Source organism: Macaca nemestrina, chromosome 2, assembly GCF_043159975.1.
Source record: "Macaca nemestrina isolate mMacNem1 chromosome 2, mMacNem.hap1, whole genome shotgun sequence".
Taxonomy (NCBI): Eukaryota; Metazoa; Chordata; class Mammalia; order Primates; family Cercopithecidae; genus Macaca; species Macaca nemestrina.
In genome coordinates, this window is record NC_092126.1 from 14566422 (window position 1) to 14583701 (window position 17280).

General features: G+C 39.0%; 1 protein-coding gene across 50 annotated transcripts in view; it reads left to right on the plus strand.

Annotated features, from left to right (window-relative positions):
• The window catches only part of LOC105470926 (cytoplasmic linker associated protein 2), a 220733-nt gene that overhangs the window by 195942 nt on the left and 7511 nt on the right, over positions 1-17280 (plus strand). For all 50 annotated transcript variants that reach the window (XM_071090719.1, XM_071090725.1, XM_071090727.1 and 47 more), the window contains 3 exons: positions 2399-2592; positions 3735-3863; positions 8379-8585. In XM_071090719.1, coding sequence (XP_070946820.1) covers positions 2399-2592; positions 3735-3863; positions 8379-8585 — 530 coding nt within the window. The remainder of the gene's footprint in view (positions 1-2398; positions 2593-3734; positions 3864-8378; positions 8586-17280) is intronic.

The following is a 17280-nucleotide window of genomic DNA, read 5'->3' on the forward strand; positions in this document are numbered from 1 at the left end:
TTATTTTATTATGAACATTGTTAACATTATTCTTTTTAAAATTGTTCTCTATTTCTGTTCTGATTTTTCTTTTATTCTCCTCCCCCATGCAGTTTCTCCTCCTTTTTTTATTTTTAAAATCTAAAATTTGGCAAAGGATAATTTTGTTCAAGTCAGAATTTCTATAAAAGGAAATTATTTGAATATCTGATATGTCTCTCACCCAGTGTTTCTGCCCACATTACAATCAGGCACACACATTTATCAAAGTTAACAAGTCCAGAAAAAGCCACTGATAACCTTTGTTAAGCTTACTAGGAACTATAATGTTCTAGAATACTACCTCTAGTGAGGATAGTGCAGTTATTCAGGAAAGATTCATATAAAAGTTTGCCAAGCTGAAAGACTATTTGGTACTTCTTGAGCACTGCCACAAAAATATTATCAGAATTGTAATTGTTTCAATATTTGTCAGAAGGACACAGGAGAATTAACATTAATGAGCTTACTGTATTCTAGGCCCAAGTGCTCACCATGACCCTAGGCGGCAGATGCTGTTTTCCCATTTTACTGATAATAAAACTGCACCTCGGCAGTAATTAGGAAACTGCTCCAATCACAGAGTATAAGAGGCAGAGATTTAATGAGACTACAAAGCCTATGTTCTTTTCACTTGACCATGGTGCTGCTGTCTGTCAGAAGAGGAAAGATTCAGCACCTTTGGATTATCTCATTAGTATGATACAGATAATTCAGTTTTATAGCAATCTAGGTGCTTTCTCTGGAAGAAATTATTTTTCTGCCAGTCATCTGTCCAGATCATTATATATCAGGTCATTTCTAATTATCTGCTAGAGTAATTACAAAGCTTACTTTCATGGAAAAGATAACTGACTACCTGTGAAAAGCATTTTCTTGTGAATCCCATACATCCAGCTGAAATAAAAGACACTCTTAGAATGATCCTTTAACATCTTCCAAAATCTGTTAACTTACAGCTTTCCGGAAGTGATTTTTTGTGGGATTTATAGAGATACATTCATCCTGCTGCAGGAGTTCTTGTTAAAACCAACAATAGTGATACATTGGTCTGCAGCGTGCTCTATGGTTGTTTCGTTCCAGAGAGATGGGAAGGAAATTAGTCTATGGCACAAGCCCAGGGCACTACCTGCTCTGAAGGGCTGAATTTATCATGTATTTGATCATCAAAAAATTTTAAGAACAACTCTGTTATTTTGTGACGTTCAAATGTGAATTCTTAGATTTAACTGTTATTCCTACAAAAATGGTTTAAAGCACTGTCTGATAACTTGTTTAAAAACAAGCAGTGACTTTTCATGGTTATAAAATCCATGAGTTTGTAATTGTGCTTGTAAAAAGAAGGCAAAAACAAATAAAAACTCCTTGGTAACCACTGGGCCTAACTCAATGCTAAAATTTAAAGAGAACTATATTAAGAATCTGTTCTGCCTTTTCTATCGAATTGTATTTCAGGATAATCAGAATAGGTCTAGTTGATAAAGTTATTCTCTACAGAAGAATTCTACCCCATGGAAGGAGTGGTATGATTAGATAATCACCATTTTTAACTTGTATTAAAATAAGTGATTCAACAACAATCAGTGGCCAAAACCATTGATAGTCTGCGCATGGTGGCTCATGCCTATAATCCCAACTCTTTGGGAGGCCAGTAGATCACTTGAGCCCAGGAATTCCAGACTGGCCTGGACAACATGGTGAGACCCCTTCTCTACAAAAAACACAAAAATTAGCTGGATGTGTAGGTACACACCTGTAGTTCCACCTACTCAGGAGGCTAAGTTGGGAGGATCAATTGAGCCTGGGAGGTGGAGACTGCAATGAGCCATGATCACACCACTATACTCCAGCCTTGGCGACAAAGTGAAACCCTGTCTCAGAAAAAAAGGGGGTGATTTATGAAGAAATTTACAATAGTGGGATTAGATTGTCATACCTAAATCTAGTGGTCGTTTTTATCATCACTAAAAACCATTTAAGCCTCCTGGCATGAAACCATAGAAATACATACTGAGGTATATAAAGAGGAAATGACATATATGGGATTTGCTAGAAATACTTCAGATAAAAGGGAAGGGAGGACAAAGATGCTGTAAGAATGGTAAAATCTTAAAAACTGTTAAATCTGGGTGATGGGTGTATAAGGGTTCATTATACTGGTCTCACTTTTGTGGATTTTTATTACACAAAGTTTTATGATAGCACCAGTGTTTTGGGAATGACAAAATTGATAAGAAAATTACTTAAGTCTTTTTTTCTTTGTCTTTTTTACCGCAAACATAATGGTTTTATCTGTGTTTCATCATATAAAGTTGTTATCCCCATACTTGTGAGAATCACCCTATAAAGTTACAGAAGTAATATCATGTCCTTTTGACAGATCTTTCCCTAGACCATTCTGACCTAGTTGCAGAGTTGTTGAAGGAGCTGTCTAACCATAATGAGCGTGTAGAAGAAAGAAAAATCGCCCTCTATGAACTTATGAAACTGACACAGGAAGAATCTTTTAGTGTTTGGGATGAACACTTCAAAACAATATTGCTTTTATTGCTTGAAACCCTTGGAGATAAAGAGGTAAATGGCAAAATGTGTAAACAGTAGCCTGTCCTTTCTGTCTCTTTTAGATTGCCTGTTAATCCAGTGCTACACGGATTTAGAAATTGGAAGCATGAGTCTCTTCTGCTGCTTCTTTCTGCATGAACTTTTCACTAGGAAGTACTTTTTCTTCTAAACCAAGTAGCTCAACAATTTTGAACAATTAACAACAGGAAAAATGAAAGGTTGCAGGCTGAATTCTTATAGAAAAGTACATGTTACTTGTTTTACATATTTAGATTAGTTGCTCAGGAGCAACTTTTTATTTATTTATTTATTTATTTATTTATTTATTTATTTATTGAGAAGTAATCTCATTCTCAAGCCCAGGCTGGAATGCAGTGGTGTGATCTCAGCTCACTGCAACCTCCGCCTCGCAGGCTCCAGCGATTCTTCTGCCTCAGCCTCCTGAGTAGCTGGGATTATAGGCACGTGCCACCACCCCTGGCTAATTTTGTATTTTTGGTAGATACGGGGTTTCACCATGTTGGCCAGGCTGGTCTCGAACTCCTGACCTCAAGTGATCCACCTGCTTCAGCCTTCCAAAGAGCTGGGATTACTGGCATGAGCCACCATGCCCAGCTCCAAAACTCCTTTTTATAGTCTGAATGTAGTTGTTGATTTCTTGCAAATACAGTAAGTGTAATATAAATTTTCAACTAGAGATAAGAAAACTTAATTATGTAGTATAATGCATACTTTATGCAGTTGTCTGCAACTCCTCCCCCATTATTAAGACCCTTAAGTTACAAAAATTGAAAATGTTGGCTGGGCACGGTGGCTCAAGCCTGTAATCCCAGCACTTTGGGAGGCCGAGACGGGCAGATCATGAGGTCAGGAGATCGAGACCATCCTGGCTAACATGGTGAAACCCCGTCTCTACTAAAAAATACAAAAAACTAGCCGGGCGAGGTGGCAGGCGCCTGTAGTCCCAGCTACTTGGGAGGCTGAGGCAGGAGAATGGTGTAAACCCGGGAGGCAGAGCTTGCAGTGAGCTGAGATCCGGCCACTGCACCCCAGCCTGGGCAACAGAGCGAGACTCTGTCTCAAAAAAAAAATTGAAAATGTTAAAGATTATCTACAACCCAAAATATTAAAAACATTTAAATGTTTCTTCTTAGCCTACAATCAGGGCTTTGGCGTTAAAGGTTTTAAGAGAAATCCTAAGGCATCAACCAGCAAGATTTAAAAACTATGCAGAATTGACTGTCATGAAAACATTGGAAGCACATAAAGATCCTCATAAGGAGGTAAGTTACCTGGAGGTTAAATTATTATTTCATTATTTTATTTCATGAAACATGTAAACATTGTATAAAATGTAGCCTTATTAATGATTTTCTTGAACATTTGCCTTGACATTCAGGATAATACCTGATCAAGAAGCAAGCATATTTTTTTCTGTTAAATGAATTAAACAGTGATATCATGGCCTTTCACCTAAAATAGGCCAGCTCTAGGAAATAATTTATTTAATTTCGTTTTCTCCTTCACTTTGAGTTTTCTACTTAGAGTTTAGCAATCTTGTTTTCACTTTTCATTTAGCAATAAGAATTTGATTTTTAATTTTTTTTTTTTTTTTTTTTTGTATTTTTAGTAGAGACAGGGTTTCACCATGTTAGCCAGGATGATCTCGATCTCCTGACCTCGTGATCCGCCCGTCTCGGCCTCCCAAAGTGCTGGGATTACAGGCTTGAGCCACCGCGCCCGGCCAGAATTTGATTTTTAAAAATAACTAATGAAGATAAGAAATCATGGTTTTGGGGGGGTTGGTTGTTCGTTTGTTGAGTCAGGGTCTCACTCTGTTGCCCAGGCTGGAGTGCAGTGGTGTGATCACAGCTCACTGCAGCCTCGGCCTCCTGGTTCCAGCGATCCTCCCACCTCAGCTTCCTGAGTAGCTGGGACTGCAGGCATGCACCAGCACACCTGGCTAATTTTTGGTATTTTTTATAGAGATGAAGTTTCACCATGTTGCCCAAGCAGGTCGTTGTTATTTTTAAGCGATAAATTGCCTAGAGGAGCTATTTATCTGCTACAAGTTTATTCACCAAAGTAGTGAGGACAGCTTTCATGGAAGAGTTCCATGAACCTGTTTCATAGTACTTGGTAGTCATGATCTCTCTCTCCCCTTCTTCACCAGTGACAGTGATTAGATAACTATGAGGATTTGTATTATAATCTCAGAAAGAATTAGAAAAACCAGTTCAAATAGGGACTACATTTTTTTTATTTCAATAGATTTTTTGAGCAACATGGTGTTTGGTTATATGAATAAGTTATTTAGTGGTGATTTCTGAGATTTTGGTGCATCCATCACCTGTGCAGTGTACACTATACCCAATGTGTAGTCTTTTATCCCTCATCCTGCTCCCACTCTTTCCCCCAAGTCCCCAGAGTCCATTGTATCATTTTATACCTTTGCACCCTTGTAGCCTAGCTCCCATTTATGAATGAGAACGTATGATGTTTGGTTTTCCATTCCTGAGTTACTTCACATAGAATAAAAGTCACCAATTCCATCCAGGTTTCTGCGAATGCCATTATTTCCTTCATTTCTATGGCTGAGTAGTATTCCATGGTGTGTGTGTGTGTATATACACATACACTTGGTGTGTGTGTGTGTGTGTATATATATACACATACAAAATTTCTTCATTCATTGATTGATGGGCATTTGGGCTTTTTCCATATTTTTGCAATTGCAAATTGTGCTGCTATAAACACCTGTGTGCAAGTACCTTTTTCATATCATGACTTCTTTTTTTCTAGGTAGATACCCAGTAGTGGAATTGCTGGATCAAATGGTAGTTCTACTTTTAGTTCTGTAAGGACTATATATCTAAGAGAAAGCAACTGAGAAATAGCATTAAGTATCTCTGGTAGAACCAAGACAGAAGCAAAAGACAGATTAAAAAAGGAAGGTTAAAATAGAAACGAGATAAAATGAATCAGAGGCAAATGCAAGAGCTAAAGCTATAAACCTCTCCAAAGAAAGCAGAGGTATAAATCTTTATTACTTTGGATTAGGCAGTGATTTCATAATATAACTAAAAGCAGAAGCAACCAGCAACAACAAAAAAGATAATTTGGACTTCTTCAAAATTAAATACTTTTGTGCTTTATTAGCTTAGTGGTCAGCTAGAGGTAACACTTTTAAAACAAATTTGGCCGGGCATGATGGCTTACGCCTGTTATTCCAACACTTTGGGAGGCCGAGGCAGGTGGATCACTTGAGGTAAGGAGTTCGAGACCAGCCTGGCCAACATGACAAAACCCCATCTTCACTAAAAATACAAAAATTAGCCAGGTGTCATGGTGGATACATCTAATCCCATCTATTTGGGAGGCTGAGGCAGGAGAATTGCTTGAACCCGGGAGGCGGAGGCTGCAGTGAGCCAAGATCATGCCACTGCATTCCAGTCTGGGTGACAGAGCAAGACTTGTCTCAAAAATAAAAATAAAATAAATAAAAAAATCAAAGAAAATATTTTCTGTCTTTCAAAGGACATTATCCTGAAAGTGAAAAGATAACTCACAGAATGGGAGAAAAATTTTGCAGACATGTATCTGATAAGGTACTAATATCCATAATATATATTCTTACAACACAGCAATGAAAAGATGGCCCAATTTTTTAAATGGACAAAGGATCTGAATAAACATTTCTCCAAAGATACACAAATGGCAATAAGCACATGAAAAGATGGTCAACATCATTAGTCATTAGGAAAATGTAACCAAAGCCACAGTGAGAGATCACTTAACACCCAAAAGAAATACAGGCAATACGTTGGTGAGGATGCAGGGAAATTGAAACCCTTGGGGCAATTACTTTTTTAAAAGATTTGACTGTGACTCTTCTAGAAGAGTGAATCATAACTTTTAAATATATCTGGATTTTTGCAGGGGTTTTGGGTTTTCTTTGTTTTGAGACCGAGTCTCGCTCTGTCACCCAGGCTGGAGTGCAGTGGCACGATAGCCCACTGCAACCTTTGCCTCCTGGGTTCAACAGGTTCTCCTGCCTCAGCCTCCCAAATAACTGGAATTACAGGTGTGCACCAACATGCCCTGCTAATTTTTGTGTAGAAACGGGGTTTTGCTGTGTTTGCCAGGCTGGTTTCGAACTCCTGGCCTCAAGTGATCTGCCTGGCTTGGCCTCCCAGAGTGCTGGGATTACAGACTTGAGCCACCTTGCCCAGCCCAGTTTTGTTTTCTGTTTCTGATTTTGTTTTATTCCATCAGTGTTTAGTAGTGATACACCTATGGCATTTCACTGAAAGTTTAAAAACGATGTCTAATATTTGTAGTTATTTACCTTTTGACCCAAATAAGGCCTGTAGCATCCCTACAAAATATAAAATTGACACTCTTAAGGTATTAAAGCTGAAATTGGCCCTGGGTCTTCTAACGTCCAGTGTATTTTCTTTTTTTGTTTTTGTTTTTGTTTGTTTGTTTGTTTGTTTGTGTTTAGACGGAGTCTCGCTCTGTCGCCCTGGCTGGAGTGCAGTGGCATGATCTTGGCTCACTGCAATCTCCGCCTCCCCGGGTTCAAGCGATTCTCCTGCCTCAGCCTCCCAAGTAGCTGGGACTACAGGTGCGTGCCACCACACCCGGCCAATTTTTTGTATTTTTAGTGGAGATGGGGTTTCACCATGTTAGCCAGGATGGTCTCGATCTCCTGATCTCATGATCTGCCTGCCTCGGCCTCCCAAAGTGCTGGGATTATAGGCGTGAGCCACCGCGCCTGGCTTTTTTTTTTTTTTTTTTTTAAGTGTATTTCCCACTGTACCTTTCTAAGCATTTTTCACCTATTGAGATCATAAGTGAGACACTGCCAAAGTAGCATCAAAAGCAGTTATTTTTACATGATATTAAGACTGTCTTTAGAGATTACAGACTCTAATAAGAAGATAGACAGCCATTTCTTGTCATCATCATGAAACCAGTGTTTTACCCTCCCCAAAGCTCAATACAGAAGAAAGAAAATCATTATGAAAACAAGGAGGAATAGTATGTTAACTTTTGACAACACATTAATCATATGATTTTTATTTTATTTATGTGATGCAAAGGGCTCAAGCATTCCTAGAGATGAGAGTACTAATAATGAGCAGGGCTTCAGCGTGGCTTATGCAGGGGACTCCAGTCACATTGTAGTCTTAAGTAAATAGAGCCTCCTCACCCTAATACTAGACCACAATTTGATTTAAAAACTACTTTAAGGCTGCGCGCGGCAACTCACACTTGTAATCCCAGCACTTTGGGAGGCCGAGGCAGGAGGATTGCTGGAGCTCTGGAGTTTAACATCACCCTGGGCAACATAGCAAGACCTCATCTCTACTTAAAAAAAAAAAAAAAAGTCCCAACTACTCAGAAGGCTGAGGTGGGAGTCTCACTTGAGCCTGGGAGTTTGAGGCTGCAGTGATTGATGATCAAGCCACTGCACTCCTGCCTGGGTGACAGAGCAAGACCGTGTCTCAAAAAAAAAAAAAAAAAAACTACTTTAGCCAACAGCAAAAAAGAACACAAGAAGGGAAAATAGTGTAATAAAGCCCATTTATCCATCATCTAGCTTCAGCTGTTACTGACATTTTGCCAGTCCTTTGTATCTGTAATCTGCACCCTCACTTTTCATGTTTGTTTACTGTAGCATTTTCAAAGCAAATTCCAAATATTATATTAAATACTTAATGAAGTTTATACTTCCAGGACATAGTATAATATTTTAAAAATACTTTCTGGCTTACTTTCCTATTTTTTTTTAGGTGGTGAGATCTGCCGAGGAAGCAGCATCAGTGTTGGCCACTTCAATTAGTCCAGAGCAGTGCATCAAAGTGCTTTGTCCTATCATCCAAACTGCAGACTATCCAATTAATCTGGCTGCAATCAAAATGCAAACAAAAGTGATAGAAAGAGTGTCCAAGGAAACCCTTAACCTCCTTTTGCCAGAGATTATGCCAGGTCTGATACAGGTAAGCCACAAAGCTTTGAGAGGAATGAGCCATGATACATTTGGGGTTCAGTTATTTTAGGTACTTTCCAGGCATCATTACTGGCATGATCAAGCCTTCCTCCTGTTTGTCTGCAATATTCAGGACAAAGACTTTTTCATAACTAGCCAGGGGGTTATAGATGTGGGTGTGGTAAAATTTACATAACATATAATTAACCATTTTTAAGTGTACAATTTAGGGGCATTAAATACATTCACAATGTTATGCAACCATCACTACTATCCACATACAGAAATTTTTCATCATCCCAAACCGAAACTCTGTACCCATTAAGCAATAACCCCATTCCTTTCTCCCTCCATTCCCCCCCAGCACCTGGTAACCTCTATTCTATTTTCTGCTAGATTCCTTATAAGTGTAATAATACAATATTTGTCCTTTTAAGTCTGGCTTATTTTACTTAGCATAATGTTTTCAGGGTTCATCCATGTTGTAGCTTGTATTAGAATTTCATTCCTTTTTATGAATGAATAATATGTCATTTATGTATATGCCACAAATTGTTAATCTGTTCATCTGTTGATAAATATTTGGATTATTTCCTTTTTATTGACAAATATTATAATGAATTTCCTTGTAATATCTTCATGCACTGACATATATACATCTAGAAACAGAATTTCTAGGTGTTACCAGATTTCACTCCAAAGTGGTTATACTAATTTACAGTCATTGATGTAATGTGTTTCTCTTTAGCTACATAAACCCAATCATAGAAACATTTTAACAAAAATGAGATGTGTTTTATAACATGCTTTAACTTAGCCATACATTGTGAACTCTTTCCATCCAATAAATAATATTTTGCAATGTGATTTTAATGGCTAATATTACATAGTATATATATTAAGAACCCTCCTAAAGAGAACTAATCATTATACATCTATAGTATTGTATTTTAAATTCTATTCTAAGCTTAATATTACTAAATTGGGAGGTCCTAACATAAGATCCAAATCTCTTTGTCTGTGCCTTAATACTAAGAACAGAGTATAGGCTGGGCACAGTGGCTCACACCTGTAATCCCAGCACTTTGGGAGGCCAAGGCGGTGGATCACCTGAGGTCAGGAGTTCAAGACCAGCCTGACCAACATGGAGAAACCCTGTCTCTACTAAATATACAAAATTAGCCAGGTGTGTTGGCACATGCCTGTAATCCCAGCTACTCGGGAGACTGAGGCAGGAGAATCGCTTGAACCCAAGAGGTGGAGGTTGCAGTGAGCCAAGATCGTGCCACTGCACTCCAGCCTGGGCAACAGAGCAAGACTCTGTCTCAAACAAACAAACAAAAAAAGATTTATAATATGTATAATATGTATATGTCATATATATAATGGGTACTGAATCCATATTTGCTGGATAAGTAACTTAAAGAGTGTTAGGATACTAGCAAAGAGCCATTATGGCTTTAAGTTCTTATAAATTTATTTCCTCTGATGATAGGTTGGTGCAGGATTTTATTGCATACATGATTATTGGGAAAAGGCATCTTACCTATCAGAAAAGCAAAAGAACGCTAATGAACATAAATATTAGCATTTTAACTCTTTGCTATAGACTATTAAAATTAAGATGTGTAGGTATTAGGACCAGAGCAATGAAAGGCAAGAAGGCAATGGCAATATGCTTTTTGAATGCCTTCAGATTTTCTCACCAGAAAATTATCTCACTGAGCAACTAGAATTGCATACAAAAAAAACATGAAAAACATCAACAAAATTAGGAAAAGGTATCCCAGTGAACCCCAAAATATGAGCAGATAAGGCCAAACCACCACTAGCAGCAAGTTCCCTGCAAATATCAGTGGTATGGAAAAGTGTGAAGGAAAGTCAAAAGTTACTTTTAAGACCCTGGGGCCAGAGAATCACCCAAGTTCTCACCCCTAAAAGAGATGTCTCCATTCAGAGTGAAAGGCTAAGTATACGTAACTGATAAAAATTTGGAGGTAAAAGCAAAGATACTGCGGGAAGCCCAAATCATGCTGGGTTGGCATGGATCCTCAGGGCTCTTAGAAATACCTTGCAAAAGCTCCCTTCTGGAAAGAGCTTATTTAGCAAAAAATCCATTGACTAGAGTCTAAACTGAGCATCTACACAACCATAAAAAAGAACAAAACCATGTCCTTTGCAGCAACATGGATGCATCTGGAGGCCATTATCCTAAGTGAATTAACACAGAAACAGAAAACAAAATACCACATATTCTTGCTTATAAGTGAGAGCTAAACATATTGGGTACACATGGACATGAAAAATGGGAACAACAGACAACTGCAAACTCCAAAAGCGGTTGGGAGAAAAGGGTAGGGTTGAAAAACTACCCATTGGATATTGTGTTCACTGTTTGGGTAGGGGATCAGTAGAAGCCCAAACCCTCAGCGTCACACACAGTATACTTACGTAATAAACCTACACATGTACCCTCTGAATCTAAAATAAAATAAACTGAGCATTGTAGCAATATTGTGACAGAGGTGGCTACCCAAAGGCCATATTTTTTTTAAAAAGGGTAACAAGAAGAAAGAATCCTGCAGCTGTAAAGCTAGAAAAACTTTCATGGCGCAACCCACTCCCCCACACAGAAAATTCATTTTAAAATATAGAATACAGAAAAGTGTCTTTCGCTTACACATGAGCAATGGAAAAGGGTTGTGGAGGTCAAACCCAAAGATATTGCCTATTCTTCAAAAAAGAGGAAAAAAATAGTGGCGTGAGGTATACCTACAGTGAAGGTACACTAGACACATGGACACAAAGCAAGTGAAAACTTAAACCCAAACTTAAGAAAACAAGGTAAAAAAAAATGTAAGAAAACTATAGAAACTAATAAAAAGCATGAATCAGATTTTTTAAAGCTTGTAAAGGGGGAATTAGACAATAGATCTATTCAAAACAGAGCAGCCAGCTCAATAAATAATATTTTACTACCAGTCTTTAGTGGAATATACCCTAAAGATGAAAGAAACTGCAAAGAAATCTTGAACTGCATTCAATATATTCATAGGAAAGATGCTGGTATGGTTATTTTTGAATAGTAATAACATTGATACACATATCGATAGATAAGATAGGACAAAGCAAATAATGATGCCATAAAATGAAGTAAATCTTAAAATCTTAACTTTGAATTGGATATGTCAAAATGAAAATATTGTTTAATTTCGTATCTCAAAAAATGTTTCCTACTAGCCTCTGGGTCAGTATCAACTCAGAAAAACTGAGCATCCCTACCACCCAGATTGTGGTCTTCAGATACCATTTTCCACTCAAAAGAGTCAGGTGTCTTTGGGAAAATGTGAGTCCAGGTTTGGAGCAGATAACGTATAAAATGAGCCTGGGAATTCTTGTCTGAAAGCAAGAAAACTGTTCATATTTGAGGGTCAAAAAGAATAATGCTACAATGAATTAAAATACATCAAATTTTAAAGTGAAATTCATGAGTTTATATTGATACTTTAAAAACTGGCCAACTTTCAAGATTATTGGGTTATTCCCAAAATTGGTTAATAAAGAGAAAGAATCAAAGCACATAGACTACCTATCCTGTTTTCAGGACAACCAAATATTTGATGAGATGAAGTACTTTTAGAAGGATTCCAGTTAGTAAATTTAGAAAAAAATTATTGACTTATAAAATTATTCTTGATCAGGTGTGGTGGCTCATGCCTGTAATCCCAGCACTTTGGGAGGCCAAGGAGGGCAGGTCACTTGAGGTCAGAAGGTCGAGACCAGCCTGGCCAACATGGTGAAACCCCGTCTCTACTAAAAATACAAAAGTTAGCTGGGCTGGTGGCCGGCACCTGTAGTTCCAGCTACTCGGGAGGCTGGGGCAGGAGAATGGCTTGAACCCGGGAGGTGGAGGGGGGTGTGTGTGTGTGTGTATTTTTTTTTTTTTTTTTTTGGTAGTATGTGGTAGCTCACACCTGTAATCCTAGCACTTTGGGAAGCCAAGGTAGGAGGATCACTTGAGCCCAGAAGTTCGAGACCAGCCTGGGCAACATAGTGATGCCTCGTCTCTACCAAAAGATTTTAATTAGCCAGGTTTTCTTGCCTGGTTTAGTGGCTCATGGTGGCATGCCTGTAGTCCCAGCTATTCAGCAGGCTGAGGTGGGAGAATCACCTGAGCCTGGGAATTTGAAGCTGCAGTGTGCTGTGATCATGCCACTGCATTCCAGCCTGGGTGACTAAGCAAGAGCCTGTCTCCAAAAAATATGTATATATTTTATGTGTGTGTGTATGTGTGTGTATATATATATATGCACACACACACATATACACGCTCACACACACACACACACACACATATATATATTTGGCCTCATTGAAATGATGGATATATGAAGTGATTTTCAGTAGCCACCAACATCATTAGGTAAAAAGATGATGGGGCAGGGTATATAATGGAGGAGTTAGACTAACAACATCTGAACCTACTGATCAATCTTAATATCACTGAAGGTGAGACAACTAGACGAAAAGTTTTCTTGCCTGGCTTGATGGCTCATGCCTGTAAACCCAACACTTTGGGAGGCTAAGGCAGGAGGATTGCTTAATCCCAGGAGTTGGAGACCAGCCTAAGCAATATAATAAGAAACTATCGCTACAAAAAAATTTTTAAAATTAGCCAGTCATGGTGGCATGTGCCTGTAGTCCCAGCTACTTGGGGAGCTGAAGTAGAAGGATAACTTGAGCTCAGTAGGTGGAGACTGCAGTGAGCTGTGATCATACCACTGCACTTCATTCAGCCTAAGTGACAGCAAGACCCTGTCTCCAAAAAATAAAAATAAAAAATTTTCTTTTCTGAAGCAATTGAACCGAAATCTAATCAAGTCTTCAGTTTAACTGTCAGTTTAAAGGAAGTTCAGAGAATAGAGAAGTGTGTTAAATTGTACCTTAAGGGTATATTCAGTCAAATTCAGAATGTAGGAAATTCTGTGAGGAAAAATGCCAAATTCCTTTAGTAAAGAAATGGCACGAAGAAAGAGGAAGAGGAGGTTATCAACTGTTAAAGATTTAAAGAGTCTCAAGAATCTAATCAACTTGGCCGGGCATGGTGGCTCACACCTGTAATCCCAGCACTCTGGGAGGCTGAGGCAGGCGGATCACCTGAGGTCAGGAGTTCAAGACCAGCCTGGCCATGGTGAAACCCCATCTCTACTAAAAATACAAAAAAATCAGCCAGTTGTGGTGGTGCACCCCTGTAATCCCAGCTATTCAGGAGGCTGAGGCAGGAGAATCACTTGAACCTGGGAAGCGGAGGTTGCAATGAGCCAAGATCGCTCCATTGCACTCCTGCCTGGGCAACAAGAGTGAAACTCCATCTCAAAAAAAAAAAAAAAGAATCTAATCAACTTGAAAAAGAAGAACAAAATTGGAGTACTCACACTCCCAATTTTAAAATGTATTACAAAGCTATGATAGTAAAGACAACATGGTACCATTGTAAAGGTAGACTTATAGATCAATGAAATAGAATCCAAAAATAACCCTCACATTTATAGGCAATTATCACAGTGTTTTGTGGGGAAGAAGGGTATTTTTAATAAATGTGATGCTAGGACAGCTGAGTTTCCACATGAAAAACAATGAAGATGAACCCCTGCCTCACACCATATACAGAAATGAACTCAAGGAGTGATGCACAGAAAATGGCAGACAGAGTAGGAAGCTCCAAGAATTGATCCTTCTACTTAAGCAACCACTGAGCTGGCAAAAAATGAATAGAATCAACTTTTTTGGAACTCTAGGATCTAACCAAAAACTTGTAGTAACCAAGAGAGTACTTAATGAAAGAGGCTTACTTTCAGTACTTTAGAATAACGCTACAATCAAATTTTATTTCAAAGCAAATTCTTTTTTTTTTTTTTTTTTTTTTTTTTTTGAGACAGAGTCTCACTCTGTCGCCCAGGCTGGGGTGCAGTGGCACAATCTCAGCTCACTGAAACCTCTGCTTCTCGGGTTCAAGTGATTCTCCTGCCTCAGCCTCCCGAGTATCTGGCTGGGATGACAGGTGCCTGCCACCATGCCTGGCTAATTTTTGTAGTTTTTAGTAGAGACGAGGTTTCACCATCTTGGCCAGACTGGTCTTGAACTCCTGACCTCATGTTCCACCCGCCTCGGCCTCCTGAAGTGCTGGCATTACAGGCGTGAGCCACTGCACCCTGCCTATTTCAAAGCAAATTCTAAGTATCATGTCATATTAAATACTTCATGAAGTTTACAGTTTCAGGACCTAGGATAACGTTTTTAAAATTACTTTCTGGCTTAATACTTCCAGAACATAGTATAATGTTTTAAAGATTAATTTCTGGCTTAATTTCCTGTTTGTTTTAGGTGGTGAGTTGCCTGGATAATGTTTTTAATTTTTTGTAGAGACAGTTTCTTATTATGTTGCTTAGGCTGGTCTCCAACTCCTGGGCTTAAGCATTCCTCCTGCCTCCACCTCCGAAAGTGTTGGGATTATAGGCATGAGCCATGAAACTAAACAAGAAAACTTTTTTAGGTGGCATCTGATTGAACGACACATAATGTCTAGTTGTCCCACCTTTAGTGATGTTAAGATTGATCAGTAGGTTCAGATGTTATTAGTCTAACCCCTCCATTATATACCTTGCCCCATCATCTTTTCACCTAATGATTTTAGCAGCTGCTGAAAATCACTTCATATATTATTGTAGAATGATTCTGTTCATTTTTGCCAGCTCAGTGGTTGCTTAAGTAGAGGGGTCAATTCTTGGAGCTTCCTACTCTGTCTGCCATTTTCTGTGCATCACTCCTTGAGTTAATTTCTGTATATGGTGTAAGGTAGGGTTTCAACTTCATTCTTTTTCATGTACTGAAAATACTTTTTTACTTTCAGTAAGAAACTTACTTAACTGCCTACCATCCACCATGCTCAGTAGCCTTGGTGATGGTGGCCCATATTTGTGGTGTAGCTTGCTGGTGCCAGGAGGAACATGGACCTTGTTCTCAAAAAATTGTGGTTGTGTTTTTTGTTGTTGTTGTTGTTGTTGTTTTTATCTCTGGCATTCCCTGAGAGGCTGGCACAGAGATTAGCCTTTGTTTCACCTCCCATCAGTCTTAAGTGGCTTCCTAAGTGGCATCTATTGAAAAGATTTAAAAAACATACTACCCATAGCCACCTGAGGCAAGGGAGAGCAGACAAGACAAGCAGCAAACAAAAGCCTGGGAAGGAGGAAGCTGAGGAAGAAGATAATTGGTGAAATAAGGGTTTTGCTGGGCTACCACGTGTACTGAGGAATCCACCAAAAGTATGCTCACAAAAGACCTTAGAGCAGGGGTCCCTAACCCCCAGGCCATGGACTGGTACTGGTCCGTGGCCTGTTAGGAACTGGGCGACACAGCAGGAGGTGAGCAGTGGGCAAGCGAGCATTACCACCTGAGCTTCGCTTCCTGTTAGATCAGCAGTGACATTAGATTCTTACAGAAGCACGAAGCCTATTGTGAACTGCACATATGAGGGATCTAGGTTCCATGCTTCTTATGAGAATCTAATGTCTGATTGTCTGAGGTGGAACAGTTTCATCCCGAAACCATCCCCCCATCACCCTGCCCCATCCATGGAAAAATTGCCTTCCACGAAGCCAGTCCCTCGTGCCAAAAAGGTTGGGGACCACTGTCTTAGAGGACCCTAGGCTTGGACCTCTGGATGTTCTTTGGGCTCCATGCAAGTAGGAGTTGGGCTAACACAGAATTGTAAGCAGCCTAGCTCACTGAATGATTACCCAGCTCAGAGTCAATCTGCAAAGACTGGGAGAGTGTGTCTTGTTTTGTTTTGGCGCCAGGCATTTAAGGAAATCTCTGTCAGGTCATTGACCGACCGCTGAGGTAACAAAGAGACTTCAGTGACCACGTACCATAAACAAAATTTACTCAAACAAATCAGTGACCTAAATATAGCAACTAAAACTATAAAACTCATAGAAGAAAACATGGCGATAAATCTCTATGACCTTAGATTTAAGGTCATCCTCTATGGCAGTGGATTATTAGATATGACACCGAAAGCATCAGTGATAAGTTAAAAATAGGTTAATTGAACTTCATCAAAATTAATAACTTCTGTTCATCTCAGGACCTAATAAAAAAACTGAAAAGACAACCTATAGAATGGGAGAACATTTTTGCAAATTATATATCTGATAACAGTCTACTATCCAGAATATATATAAAGAACTCTTATAACTCAACAACAAACAGATGAATAACTTTTAAATGGGCAAAGGACTTGAATAGGTATTTCTTCAAAGAAGATGTACAAATGGCCAGCAAGTACATGAAAAGATGCTTGGTGTCATTAGTGATTAGGGAAATGCACATCAAAACCACAATAAGATACCACTTCATACCCACTGGGATGGTTGTGATCAAAAGAACAAAAATAACAGGTTTTGATGAGGATGTACAAAAATTGGAACCCTTATACGTTGCTTGCATAAATATAAATTGGTGGTACAGCTGCTGTGGAACGCAGTTTAGCAGTTCCTCAAAAAGTTAACGTAAAGGCCGCGCACAGTGGCTTACGCCTGTAATCCCAGCACTTTGGGAGTCCAAAGTGGGTGAATCACTTGAGTTCGGGAATTCAAAAGCAGCCTGGCCAACGTAATGCAACCCCATCTCTACCAAAAATACAA